Raw genomic sequence first — 14,509 nt, forward strand, 5'->3', positions numbered from 1 at the left:
AGAGAGCACAGGACACCGGACTGAAGCACGGCCACTCACACTCACGAGGCCGAGGCCTTCCCTCCGAGCACAGGCCCCTGCCCTGGTACCTCCGAGCCATTCCCTCGGATGATCTCGTTGGGCGTCGGGTAGAACTGACTCTCCATCTGCACGTGTTGTTTCCCCTCTTCAGAGACTTGTGCCTTTGAGACTCGAAACTTAGATCCTCCAAGATCCAGGGAAAGAAACTCTCCATTCTCTATTTAAAAACAAACGAAATAAAGTTATCATTTATTGAGGGTCTGCTATACGGCAAGATCAACATTCGAAGTTGGATGTGTAAGACATGTCATTAGTCTCACAACCACCCCACAGAGCGAGGCATCCTTTTGCACACTTGCTGAGATTCCAGAGCCCTCCCAAGAAGGGGCAGAACTGGGGTGTGAGCCAAGCCTCTCACGGCCCCGCCCACTGAGCAGGGCTGTAGGGAATAACTGTATTCCTGTGGAGAAAGGCAAACACAACTTGACAAGAGATGGGCCTTGAGGGTGGGGCCTATTATTAGCAGGCCACCACCGGGGGAGAGAGCTGCTGCTCCAAGCATGGGGGCTGCAGATACGGCATAGAGGAAAGGGAGGAGAAACCAGCCCCATACCAGCCTCTGTCTCCTGGGCAGAGGGAAAACACTCCAGGACAGAAGGGAGACGGCGGCTGGAGGCAGGCACCAAATGATGGCCACTAAGGGGTCAAGTATGCTCAGTATTTTGAGCCAAAGTCATTTTGAAATGAGAAAACGTACCACCACCCAGCCAAGCACAAGACAGATGCTATTGATAAAAGGGGAGGTGATGCACGTGTTGAGGCAAGCCGGCCCACCCTAATGGCTTCAGCTCAGGACCCAGACAGCATTCCTTCCCGGGACCCCTGCCACAGCCTTCAGCGTCAGCCACGGATATGGGATGAGAACTTAGGTGTGCGAACCCTTGAACCAGCAAGCCTTTCTAAAGAATTGTCTGTGCCTGAAAAGTGGCTACCTGCACTGAGCATGAGTCATCAGGTATGCCGAAGACACAGAGAAGTAAAACACCAGGCCCACAAACCCCGGCACCCAAGTGGTCTTGTTTTGTACCATGGGGCCCCAGACACTGATGCATGGATCTAGGGGGCCTGCTGGCTATTCAGATCCCCATCCTGGGAAATAAAACACAGAGGGAGCCCCGGCCCCAGCTCGTGTGGCTCAGTGGATTAAGCACCAGCTTGTGAACCGAAGGGGTCACTGGTTCAATTCCCAGTCAGGGCACATGACTGGGTTGCAGGCCAGGTCCCCAGTAGGGGGTGTGCAAGAGGCAACTACACATTAGTGTTTCTCTCCCTCTCTTTCTCCCTCCCTTCCCCTCTCTCTAGAAGTAAATAAAGTGTTTTTAAAATATATATATAAAAAAAGGGAAATTGCTGGTAGGTGGTAAAAACTTAAATAGAAGCATCCTGAAAACTAGAGGTCAACTGGGTAGCTGGAGTGGCCACAGGGATGTAGGCTGAAACCACAGCGGAAAACTCCTGGGTCCCAGTCCCCTGGAGGCCTGGAGGGAACACAGTTTCACCCTCAGAGTCCCACAAGATCCTGTGTGTCTCCGTTTGCTGTCATGTGTCCTTGTACAACAATCCTCTGTTCCAGGCGATCAAAGAACTAGAGGCCGGCCCTGAAGCTGCTCTTCAAGCTTTAGCGTGCCTGTGACTCTCCCAAGAATCGTGTTAACACACAGACTGTGATTTAGTGGACATGGTGCTTAAGCTGTTGAGATTTGGAGACCTCAAAACAAGCCCCAGCCCTGGCTGGTGTGGCTCAGTGGACTGAGTGCCAGCCTGCTAACCAAAGGGTTGCAGGCTTGATTTTCAGTCAGGGCACATGCCTGGATTGCAGGCCAGGTCCCCATTAGGGGGTGTATGAGAGGCAACCACACACTGATGTTTCTCTCCCTCTCATTCTCCCTCCCTTCCCCTCTCTAAAATAAATCAATAAAATCTTAAAAAAAAAAAAAACAAGCCCCAGGTGCCACCTGCTGCTGGTCAGTGGACCACTGTTAGAATAGCAAAGGTTTAGAGCCCTCATTTACAGACCCAGCCAGCTGGACCTTTTGTTTCCATGGAGATATCTGGAAAAAAACGAGATTCTCACCTCCCCAGATCATCCTCCAAAGGAGCCTGACAAAGCCATTTATTATTCAGGAGGGAATCCAAGAACCTGAGCCATCTGATTAGCACTCATCAGGTACCAAGTGCTTTCACAGATGGCATCTCCTCACGTAGGAAGTGGGGTGGATCACACAGTCCGTGCACAAATTTACTGAGCATGACTCTGCCACATGGCAGGCCAGGAGCAAAGATAAAAGACTGTGGGCTCCATCATCAGAAATACGGACAAGTCAGTGACTCAGTTCCAACCAGGAGGGCAAGTGCTCTGACGGTGGGACGCCAGGGAGTGGCATCCACATCAGGGCAGGAATGGACAGCCCGGAGAGGGCGACACAGAGCTGAGTGCTGAAGGACAGGAGAGCAGCCAGACGGGAGCCGAGGCCCCGTGGACAGGAAACCGCGTGAAGAAATGAGCTCACGCTGGGCCGAGGGGGCATGGCGGGGCTTTTGAAGAAGGAGGGAGGAAAGGAGGCTGGCAGGATTTAGACAAGCCGCCCCACTCCCAAGGAATGTGGGCTTTACCCAGAAGGTGAGTGTGAGCCATGGAAAGATTTTAAGTAAGAGGGTGCCAAGTTCTGGCTGAGATTTTGGGAAAACACCTCTGGCACCAACCAGAATAGACCGAAGGATCTGAATAAAATGGGAGGTTCTTTTGCTGTGTCCAGACGGGAAACTGTGTGTGAGACCTGGTACGGTGCTGGCATGGACCATTCATTCTCCGGCCACCAGTGCCACTATCACTACGCAATCACTCTGCTCCACTCGTGACTCAAGAGGCTACGTCATGGGAACCACATGGCGTGATCTCTTCTGTGACTCTGACCCCAGAGAAAAGACTCATGGACCCTGGTGGGGGGTGGGGGCGAGGACCTGGCCAAGAGAAGTGGGGCCATCAGGGTCTTTACAGTCGTTACTAAAATTATTAGGACCTCCCATCACAAGCAGGTAATGTACAGAATGGGGACTGTAGTTAATAGTACTGTACTGCACATTTGACAGTTGCTAAGAGAGTAGATCTTAAAAGTTGTCATAAGAAAAACAAAATGTGTACCTGTGTGGTGATGGATATGAACTGGACTTGCTGAGGTGGTCACGTCACAATATATGCAAACACTGAATGACTGTGCTATACGCCTGAAACTATATGTTAATTATAACTAAAAAATAAATTTTTAAATGACCCCCCAAGATGGTGAGATTTTCTTGACAATCTACCTGCTGCGGGCGATGCTCCTGTGACCGTCCAGACTGCACGACACCCGGGCTTCCTCCCCTATGCCACTGTCAGGGCCTGGGCGCCTGCTCCTCCCCAGTCCCTGGTGCAGCCTCTCCCAAAGGCACACAGTGACTGCATGTGTACACCATGGAGATTCTGAATCTCCAGGGGGACAAGCCTGGGAAACTGCTTGTTTAGGAATCTCCCCAGGTGAGTCTTAGCTCACACAAGTCTGGGGCCCCATCCTGATGCAGACCCCGGGGGCTCACTCCTCAAGGCTCACTGCCCCGCCAGGAGGTGGAGGGCTCGGCCTGGAGGAAGAGACCACAAAGAGAGGCAGGTAGCTGGTGCCAGGCCTTCCCAGTCAGATGACGGGCACTTCCTTCAGGACTGGTAAAGGGGAAGGGACCACTGGTAACAACACTTTGAAGGCACTTTGTGAGAAGAGTCAGGTGCAGCTCCCTGGCTGAAACACGGGGAGGGAACTAGGGCTCAGACGGTTATACCCCCATCAGGCAGGCTCAGATGACAGGAGCGGAAACTACAGCGTGGTTAGTATTCATGAAACCACACCACCAGCTCACGAGAGTTACTGAGGACCTGGGACATTTTGGAGACTTTCAAACAATCCTGCCGCATAACCTCACCCGGCCCCAGTGGCCCTGCAAGCTGGTAGCACAAACCGGCCACAGCCCTCGTACAGGTGAGAACAGGAGTGCAGGGATCCCAGGACCTGCCAAGGCCTCTGCGCTCCGACCCCACTGCAACAGGACCCCTAGGAAGAGTCATTTAAGATTTGTTGTGTGATGAGAGGCTCTGAGGAGACAGTGAAGGCAGCAGGGGGTGTCTCCTGGCCTGAGGAGGTGCGGTTTCTCAAACTTGGACAGTCTCACGTCCAAACCTTCCCTGAGGCAGCCAGGGCCAGGAAGGCACGTCCGCCCCACAGCCACCAGACCATCAAAGGCCACTTTCTGATGCTTCCACCGACACACCTCTGCAGGAGGAGCTGCCGCCACACAGGAAGCCAGGACTTTGCCCAGGTGCCTCCCCACACACACACCCCATGACTCAGGTGCTTCCTCCCAACTGCTGGATGACCCGCCAAGGACCACAGTGCCCTCAGTGCCCTTGGAGCAGTATCGGGAGCCGGGCAAGGCTTCAAAGCGGGACTGCCTCTCTCCAAAGCTTCCCCCAGGGTGGTGCACTCCCCACCCTACACACCCACCCGCCAGCAAGGAAACAGGTCTTTCTCACCCCAGTTCCCAGGGGCGTCTCAAACTGCAGAGCCAAACTGCTTTGACCCAGGCCTTGTACCAAAGGGGCCCAGAACCTGACCAATCTAATCAAAGGCCCCTGAGAGGCCCTCAGATATCAATCCCTGCCCCTTCAAGAGCCCCAAAGCTGCTCCTGGAGCCTGGTTGGAGCCCTGTGACCCCGACCCTGGGGAAAGCCCTGGGCAGCCCCCAGCCCCACTCACCGGAGCCGTCTGGAATGGCCTTGACGAAGGTGGGCAGCATCTTTACTGAGGCCGTGGGGTTGCTGTCCTTCCCCAGGCCCCTCTGCATTTCAGTCTGGAACCGGGTCATGATGTCCAAAAGGGTCTCATCGGAGAGCCGCATGTGGTACAGGAACCTGTCCACCTGGAAACACACCAGGGGGACCGGGGTTGCCTGCGGTACATGCCTGCTCCGTGCTGAAGCTGCACGGGAATGGCTGTGCGATGCGGATTCCTGAAGGTTCCTTGCCTGACCCCTCATCAAGCTGGGGGGCCAGGTGGGGGCTGGGAGGACAGAGTGGAATCAAAGAAGTGGGATTTATTCCTCCAACAGGCAAGATTTGAGGAAGAAATGATCCCCCATTTTTCTGACAAGACAGTAGAGGGGCAAAAACTGAGAAAGAGCCAGGGTTTCTAAACCCCAGTTCAGAGCCCTCGCCATCATCCCCTCGCCTCTCCACCAGAGAAGACTAGCTACAGCTGGAACCTTGAACTCCCAAACACAGACGCTTTCTTTCATCCAATGATGACAATATATATCCGATCACGTTTCCCTTTGTTTGTGGGCTGCTAGGAAGCTGAAAGCAAAATCAGTTTCTAACCACAATCTCTAAACTCCAATCTTTTACATCTCCATTTTGTTTTTAATTGAGGTTATTCTAATTAGAATGAAGTTTAACTCCTAAAGCCAGCCCCAATTGCTATTTGGAAATGAATAGATGCCACTCAAGTAACCAGGAAACTGGGTCACAGGACCCCAGACGTAGGAAAGTTATAAAAATCACTAGGGCTCTCCTCAGTCCACTTGAAGGTCATAATGTCACACCAAGAATGGAAGAACAGCTTCCTCCCCCATGCTAATCATTCAGTGGGGGTGGCCCGGATTCCCAGGGCTCACTGGGATGGGTTACTGCCTGGGGCAGGAAAAGGGACAGTGGCAGAGGTGCCAGGTATTGCCAGCCCAGTGGCATAGGTGCTGCTTTGTGCTGAGTGACCTATCCATCCAGGTCACAAGACTTGACCCCAGCATGTTTCTGGATGAATCGTCTCCCACACTTTTATCAAAGGCTAAGAACATGCACTGCAGACTACGAGTGCTCTCATGTATGTCCCCCCACCTGAAATCCGTGACGTCCTTTTGAGGTAGCCACGTAAGGCAACATGATTGCCCCTAATTGAGAGATAAGGGCTCCAAGGTTCAGGCCACTGAGCAGCACTCGGAGAGCTGTCAGTGAGTGGCAGTGCTGGTACTACAATGCAGTCTCCTGAGTCCTTGCCATGTGGCCTGGTTTTGCTTCACAATTCTGTGCAGGACCCACAAGCCCAAGAGACAAATTAAACCAAAAGTGCAGGGGCCACATGACCTTCATTACAGGACAGGTGCCCAACCATCGGCCAGGCCCAGAGGGTAGGCATCCCGGCTCCGTCGGGCCAACACGGACACCCAAGCCAGTGAAAGAGCCCACGGCTCCAGGAACTTGGGGGCCGAAGAGAGGCCAGAAAACCATTAGAAAGCCATTAACAAAACAGGACAATTGGGCTTTCAGCATGTTTGAGAAGCTAGGCTGGAACCAGGTCATGTTTCATTAAGGACTTCCTGTCACCCTGAGTCTGTTTATGACTAATTGGTTGGCATTGTCATGCACACAGAGAAAACCAACAAAAGGGACGTGACCCAAGTAATTGGGGCTTGGGAAGGGTGAGAGGCACTACACGAGAATGAAGATTGCCCCCTTCGTCACTTAGGGCCCCTCACACAGAGCCCCTGTGCCTGTCGCTCATTTTCACTCAGCCCTGGAGAACTTCCCTGGGCATCTGCAGAGTGTCACCCCTCCTGTGTGTAATGGTTTTGAGCCTGTCCACATCAGTTGCGAGCTGCAGTTAAAGTTATTCGGGACTTCGGGTTACTGCTCCTGCTATTTCAGTAATTCGAGTTAGGACAGAAAGGATGTCAACTTAGAAACAGTTTCTTATTTATTCTTTGTACCTTCCACAAACACCTGGTACAGAGCTAGAAGGGAAGGACGGAACACACACTGGGGGAAACCTTATAGTTGAAACCCAAATAGGTGATTCCTGGGCCCATGTAATTGGGCACACACATGTCGTAGGCACCAACGCGGGTGCTTGAGTCGCAGACACCAAGCCCACTTTCAGAGTGACTCACAAACTGCACCTGGGATGTCTTATAAACAAAAGAGCCAGCAAGCAGCACATTTAATGTAGGAAGAGCAAAATGTAAGCGCAGAGCTTACAGAATGGCAAGTGTGGGAGCTGCAAGGGACTTCAGCGCTCGAGTAATCCAAAGGTCCCATATTGTGAATCAAGCCATAAAAACACTCAACTCTGACCTAGTGGCGTCACTTCTGGGAAGCCATCCTTAGGCAATAAGCCCAAAGGTGGCCAACATTAAACATATACCAATATTTATGATAGCAATTTTTAACTGTTAAGAAAAAATAGTTTTGAAAGTAGCCGGTGCAACAAAAGGGAAAAGTTAAGTTATGGCATACCCAACTTGATGGAATATTAGGAAGATGTTAAAGTAGTTATAAAGAAATGGAGAGATGTACATAAGTGGTTACAAAGTAACAATAAGTGAAGGGCACAGGTTCGGGATTGCACGTCTCAGGTAACTGTAAACACACACACCGTGAGAAGACCGGACGGCAGATCTGACCGGGCTGTGAGGGGGTGGGATTAAAGGTAACATTTCCACTTCTCGTAATGTTGACTTTCTAAACCGTAAAAGGACACTGTGAAAACCTCACTAGTCCTTCTCTTACGAGTGAACAATCCACAGGTCAGTGGCCAGTTCCAGCCCAATGTTACCCATAGGTCAAATACTATCAATATATTGAACTGGAAGGGAAGTTGTCAGGGTAGTTTCTTTCTTCCCTCCCTCTCTTCCTTGCTTTCTTCTTTCCTTCCCACCTTTATGGTTTACTTTGTTTTTGTTTTAATACTGGTATAGATAATTTTTAAAAATAGTCCCAGGGCCTGAACAATAACCCTAGCAGGCAAGCTCGGCTCAGGATCTTGGCAATTCTAGAGGCAGGAAGCACGGACCGGAGGAGGGACTGGCCCAAGAGGGAGGACACACCTGTGCCTTCTGAACAGGTGTGTTTTCACCACCTGGAGTGAATAGGCAAGTTCTCAGATCCTGTGACTCACCCCAGCAGCCCATAAATCAGCCTCCCGGCCGCTCCAGGTACCCGTGGAGCCCCTTGCTCGAGGTGGCTACAAAGTGTTCCTGACTATCCTTACACCGCTCACTCTCACAAGCTTTCTTGCCTGCCACGAGGAGAGGAATGGTCAACAGCAGACCCTGACAAAGGCTGGCCCTGCCACCGAAAAAGCCTGGCACAGATCCATGACGGCTGCATTTCCAGGCAAGGGGCCTCCAGAGCCTGCACCTGGGCTGGTGGACAAACACATCTGCCTGGTTCTAGGATGTAACAAAGGATTAGCCAGCACAGAGGCCCAAGGAGAGGAAACTGATTTGCAGAAGCACAGGTCTCGAGGCTGGAGAGACACCGTGTAGGTGTCACTCTTACTGAGCAACTAACACCAGAAAGCGAGCCTTAAGCAGTGTTGTAGAGCACTTTTCCAGCTCCTGAGGAAGCCAGTCAAGGACTTCGTGAATCTAGTCAACAAATGAAAATTAAGACAGGTTACATCTGATGGATTTATAATACTTCAAGATTTGCTATAACCTCCAACCCAACTCTAATGAATAGGATTTGGTGAGAGTTTATCCCACCAAACACGAGAGCTGTGAGACCATGCTTCCTCTCTCTGTCTAGAGGCATCAAGACATGGGAGCAAGAGGCAGCAACGCCGGTTTACTCCCCCAGTACCACCTTAGACACCTGGGTGACCTTGGCCAAGCCTACCGGCTGGGACAACTGCCTGGAGCTGCGTGGCTAGAGGGGCTCCAGTGGCAGGCTGAGTCTGCTCCAGCTGGCCAGGAGAGTGCCCACAGGCCTTGGCGGAGCCTTGGCTACTCTGAAACAGCCACCCTGCAGTGAATCTGGCAGGCAGCTTTCTTGGACGAAGTGGCGAAATAACGTCCACCTTTAACAGCAAACAGCACATACAGAGAAGTGTTTCAATTACCGCACATTAGAACTCACGTCCCTCTCAGTGCCGTATTTATATTTTCAAGCACATGCAAAATCATGTAAATTACAAGTCCTCAACATTTCTTTCAAAATGACTCTCCTTTCCTTTTACCCTTTCCCCTCAAACATTCCCCACATCACTCAGTGTACCCAGTTTCCAAAGACTTCTCCTCACCCCCTTCCCACCTGCTATCTGCCAGAAGTTCTGAGTGAAACTCAGGGCTCAGGACAGTGTGTAGCGCCCAGCCTGTGTAAGATTTACTTCCTCTCTCCCCTCTGAGCTTTTACTGGTCCAGTGCAGCCCTGTGTGTGTGTTTTAAAATTTTTATTTATTGATTTTTAGAGAGAGAAAGGGGGAAAGAAAGGGGGTTAGAGAGAGGGAAACGTCAATTTATTGTTGCACTTATTTATGCATTTATTGGTTGCTTCCTGTGTGCGCCCTGGCCAGAGATTAAGCCCACACCCCTGGCATAGTGGGACACTGTTCTAACCAACTGAACCTGGCCAGGGCACCTGTATATTTTGTAATCAGCTCTCTTAAATCCCTGTGGATGTAGGCGTTTGTCAATGAAAAATGAACCAGACATTGCTCAGCTTCCTGAGTCCTTCCTTACCTTCTTAATCTGATCCTCCTTCAGCTTGCTGAAGTAAAATGCCATCAAGTGCACCGCAAACATTTTTCCCAAGTTTGGTTTCTCCTCAGTCAGTCAGAGATATCTGTGCAGTGTTTATTCCCGTCTCCAGGGTACTGCCCACTTCCAATTCAGGCTGGAGGCCTCTGGGGAACTCGGTGCTACAGGTTAAATACTTCCAGGCTGCTCAGTTCAATGATTAAACTTCGCCCCCTCACTGATCCCTCCCTCCAGCACACTCAATAGTCTAATAGGAAGCTCAGGATGGCAGCTGAGGGCTGGTGAAGGGGAGGTAGGGGATCCAGTGCTGGACTCTCCCAGCCTGGTGTCTCAAAATCTCGTTGCTAAGCAACATTGTCAAGCCAGGGCTCCACCAAGCCCACTCAGCCAAGGAAAATCTTCTGAGAAGTTGGGTGTTAAACAATACCAACTTTCAAGCAGCTCGGCTGCCCTGCAAATATCCACTCTTGGGCTTTCCTCCTGAACCCTTCTCTCCTCAACTCAGCAGTGTAGCCAAATGACGCCCCGCTCTGCTGCAGCACCATCTTAATGAAGACCAAATGTTGCCCTGGGTCAGGGGGAGTTCAAGAGTGTGGAACAGATTCCTCCACGTAGGATAGATGAGATCTCTCAACTAATAGTCCATGGTAGTAGAAAATAATCAATTAAGGTTTACCTATTCACAATGGTAGGGCAGAAAATCTTAATTTTGAAGGTAGTGACCCAGAAAAAAAAATATGCAAGAGAAAGAATGAGTTGAAATCACCAATATTCACTGGGAAACTGCTGCGGGAGAGAAAAATTGAAGTTACAGATGGGAAACATCTCATGCCACCGAGTCATCTGTCGTTCCCACCCGGTTCTCTCACTCAAACTCGCTGGGAGAAAGACGCTGGCAGGGGCGGCTGTGTGGGCATAACACACCCTGCACTCTTCCCCCACCATCGGTCCGGTGACAAAATCAGTAACAGTAACAACGGTGGTAACAGCAGCTAACTTGGATGGAGCACTTACTAGCCCTGCTTCCTCAGATGAGAAGACTGAGGCCCAGAAAGACTAAGTGACTCACTGAGAATCTCAAAGCTGGGAAAGGGCACAATGAGGACTCAGACCCAGGAGTTCAACACCAGATCTCAGCTCTTAACTAATGCAGGTCCGGCACAAACAACGCCCGTTTTCTTACAAAATCATCAGCATGTAAATCTGTAACATAACAAGACTACACTGAGCACACGGTATGATGACATTTTAGGTGAAATGTTCAAACTAAATCTATAAATTATCACATCCATGTTATTACCCTACCAACAAGCAGCCTTACTTCTGCCAGACCCTGTACATAATGTCGCCTCTGTTCTTTCTCTTGAAAATAAATGCTCAATTGATAACCAAGCAGCAGCAGCACCCTGCTGGGTTATTATCAAGAATTCCAACTACTCAGAAAACTAAGTACAGACATATCACTTTGACAGAGTCTTCCCAGTGGAGGAAAAAGGCCAATGAAGAAATTCTTGACCACACTTCCCAAATACTAATAAAATGCTTCCTAAAATTAGCAACTGATCAGCGGTTAACGAAAACCAGCTGGGCACCTCTGACCCGCTCCTACACCACCACAACTCTTCGAATGGAAGGGAAGAGAAGAAACATGTTTTCCTGATCAGCTGGGCAGCCTCAACTTTGTTTGCTTTTCTACTGCATAATCTCAGTAATCAGAACAATTACAACTAATCGCCTGGTGAGAGAACCTGCAACAGCTCTCGAAATGCCACTGATTCTCCAACCAGTGCTCTTTCCCCACCCACTATGGGGACGAGCCACTGGAAGTCTAGCTCACGTCTGTGGTGATGATTAAAATTACTCTAGATACTTTTCCAGGTTGGTATCTGAGAAATAAATATTAGTCGGTGTCTCCCAGACTGAGAAACCCAACCCTTTTCCATCTGTTTAACCCTCAGACTATGAACCCTTTTAGTTCCTTTTCCTTGTCTACTGTAAGAGCAGACAAAGGTCAACCTTCACTTGTTGCAACTCTCTGGTTCCCAAATATGTGGAATTACTGGTATTCTGAGACAGGCGCTCAGTGCTGGAGCCTAGGCAGGCTGAGAAAAACATACCGAGAATGGTACTTCCTTAATTCCACCATTTAGACGGTAGCCTCTGTGGAGCAGGACGGCGCCAGCTGCTGCTGACTGGTTCAGCACAGAGGTACAGGTCGCTATGGCCAGCGGCCACAGCCAGAGGTTCTGCAATGGCACAGAAAGGCAGCCTTGGGAATCTTCATGAGGCAAAAAACACCAGAGAATTTCCATCTGTTCCATCATTCTGCTTTTTTTCTCTAAGCAGATCAGCATCTGCCTTACACAGGTCTGAACTGGCCTACTAAGTCAGGAAGCTTATGATTATGAAGATCGCACACGTTTGGAGTCATCTCGCTCAACCACCTCACTTTATAGAATAAGGACAAAAGTAACTCAATTATTTCACCATTTTTTGTCTGATTATTTCAGTCTAACCCTTGTAATTTTTCACCTGTTTTAAAGCTCTATGTAGCTGTTCAAGGACATCAAGGTGTAAGCATATCTTAGATTTTGCTCAAGAAGAACTGCTTGATGGATGGCACTGCCCAGTGACATTTCAGTTCAAGTGTTTTACCCATCTGCCCCAAATCTTCCACGTAGGAAGGGAAATGCTCTCACCTCTACGCACATCTGTGTCCACACAGCTCTCCCTTCGGCAAGGCCTAAAGAAAACACAATACTTGCTTTCCTTTAAGTAGTGAGCACGGTGAAAAAACTAGAAGTCCAATACCATTTGTCTACTTAGTAAGCACTTGTATAGTGCCCACTAGGTGTTCTACAATATTAGTTCCCACTATCATCCTCTCCATCTTACAGGTGGAGAGACTAACACACAGAGCCCAACCAGTACCTGGTGGAATCGGTATTTCTACATGGGTGGTATAGCTCCAGAGTCCATGCGCAATCACCGTGCTACACTGGCTCTCACCGACCTGGAAGCAAAGCACTAGGGAAACATCGGCCTAAGCTGGGACATCCAGCCCAAAGTCGGTGCACAGCAGCAAGTGCACGGGCCCTGGGCTCCCACTGTGGCTCCGCCCTCGCTGAGGAAGAAGTCTCCAAGTTCGTATCTGCAAAGGGTTCATAGCTACCTCAGTGATCGCTGAGAATGAGTAATAAATGAGGTCACATAAAGGAAGGTGTGTGGTCCACCATGGGCATGCTAAAAGCATCTCTTTAAACCTTCCCCTGGCTAGGGACCCCTTACTAAAACTGCTATTTCAACTCATTCCAGGATGTGAGGGTGATCTGGCTGGCTAGACGGGTGTCCCCTTCCTCCCTTAGCAATCCATGTGCGTCCCTCCCAAAGCTGCACCCTCTGTCAAACATGACGACCTTCCCAACTAGAGGAGAGGGCTGGCCTTCAGTCAAGGGTAGGCGAGTAGCTGTGCTCCCTTGCTAGAACCTCCAAACAAGCTCTCAACTCATTCCATTTGGTCCCTTAGGATAAGAAAATGCATGCAGCCCTTTCAGTGTGCTCAGTAAAACACAACCATGAACCATTAAAAGGTACCAGTTCCACTTACTGGAATTATACACAGGTAGGACTTTTATAAATATTCTCTTCCTGTTACTAAAGAAAATAGAGCTTCAATTCTGTCCCATATTCTTTGTAATGACAAGTCCAAAGTTAAGTGGTCCCTAATGTGAATCAGTATGGCCTGCTGGTATTCCACTCACTGCAAAAGATGAGAAAGACAGCGTCAGAACACACACTTCCATAAAAGAAGTCAGTGTAGAAACATCCAAATCCTGCCAGGAGTGACAGTCCCCATGGTGTCTCCATGGGAGGAACCACAAATGAAGCAGAAATGTTAACCTCAGCAAGTTTCAAAAGAATGGTACTGATCATTTTTTATAGGTCTACTCCTGACCCAAGAGAAGACAGAAAATACTCATGCGGAAATCAATTGCACGTAATTATTTTCCTTATCTCAACTGTATTGCACATTAAGAGCTGTACTGGCAAAATACATATCAAGGAAAGGCAAGTCATACAAGGACATGTGGCTTTTAAAAATTCTCAGAGTGATTATAATTAACAATTGCACAAAACAGCAAACTTCTAAAAGCAAATTAGTTAAAGGAGGCATAAACTCACCAAGACAAAGAGAAAGTCAACAGTGACAGATCAGAGATCTTAACATAATTTTGGAAGACAGAAAAGAGAGAAGCAATGGTCAAGCAGAGGAAACGCTGAAACCCAAGTGCCTGCAGAGAGTGATCCCGCTGAGAATGAGCAATGGTATCTGTAACTCTGGAAGGCTCAGGAATTGAAGGCCCAGGTGCCTCCAAAGAGCAGAAGGCAACAGAGCTGAAAACAGGAGATTGGTTAAAAAGTCTAAATAAAAAAGTAGTTAGGCCCCAGGTGTGCCCCCCCACCTATAGCAATGAGTGACCACCAACACCCCCCACCTCTACACACAGGAAAGAGACCGTGTGTTTATTCTCCGGAGAGACTGAACCGGACAGCCTCTGGACTTGGGACTATTAGGCACCACAGGAAGTGGGAGTGAGGCGCAAGGCTGTAAATAGAGCCACAAAGTGAAAACTTCAAGCTGAACACCGAGTCCCCAAAACCACTCTTCCTCCTGTCTGGTTTCTACCAGCACACACCTATCTGTACACATGCCTGTCCTCCCTCCCTCACTGGGCGGAGCTAGGGGGTCCATTTTTCCTCTGGTGAAACTAAATGGCCTCAGGAAAATTTAAACACCAGACATGAAAAAAGGCAAAATTACAGAAACTGTAAATAGAGCAGCGGTTGCCAGGGGTTTGGGGAAGGGGGG

General features: G+C 49.5%; 1 protein-coding gene across 1 annotated transcript in view; it reads right to left on the reverse strand.

The window, feature by feature from the left end:
* HKDC1 (hexokinase domain containing 1) overlaps nucleotides 1–10,110 on the reverse strand; it is a 44,688-nt gene extending 34,578 nt beyond the window's left edge. Inside the window, exons 1-3 of the mRNA XM_028512449.2 lie at nucleotides 9,622–10,110; nucleotides 4,866–5,028; nucleotides 90–238 (exon numbers count right to left, since the gene is read on the reverse strand). Coding sequence (XP_028368250.1) covers nucleotides 90–238; nucleotides 4,866–5,028; nucleotides 9,622–9,684 — 375 coding nt within the window. The 5' untranslated portion in view covers nucleotides 9,685–10,110. The remainder of the gene's footprint in view (nucleotides 1–89; nucleotides 239–4,865; nucleotides 5,029–9,621) is intronic.
* Between the last annotated feature and the right edge of the window lie 4,399 nt (nucleotides 10,111–14,509).

The sequence above is a fragment of the Phyllostomus discolor genome, chromosome 5 (assembly GCF_004126475.2).
Source record: "Phyllostomus discolor isolate MPI-MPIP mPhyDis1 chromosome 5, mPhyDis1.pri.v3, whole genome shotgun sequence".
NCBI lineage: Eukaryota > Metazoa > Chordata > Mammalia > Chiroptera > Phyllostomidae > Phyllostomus > Phyllostomus discolor.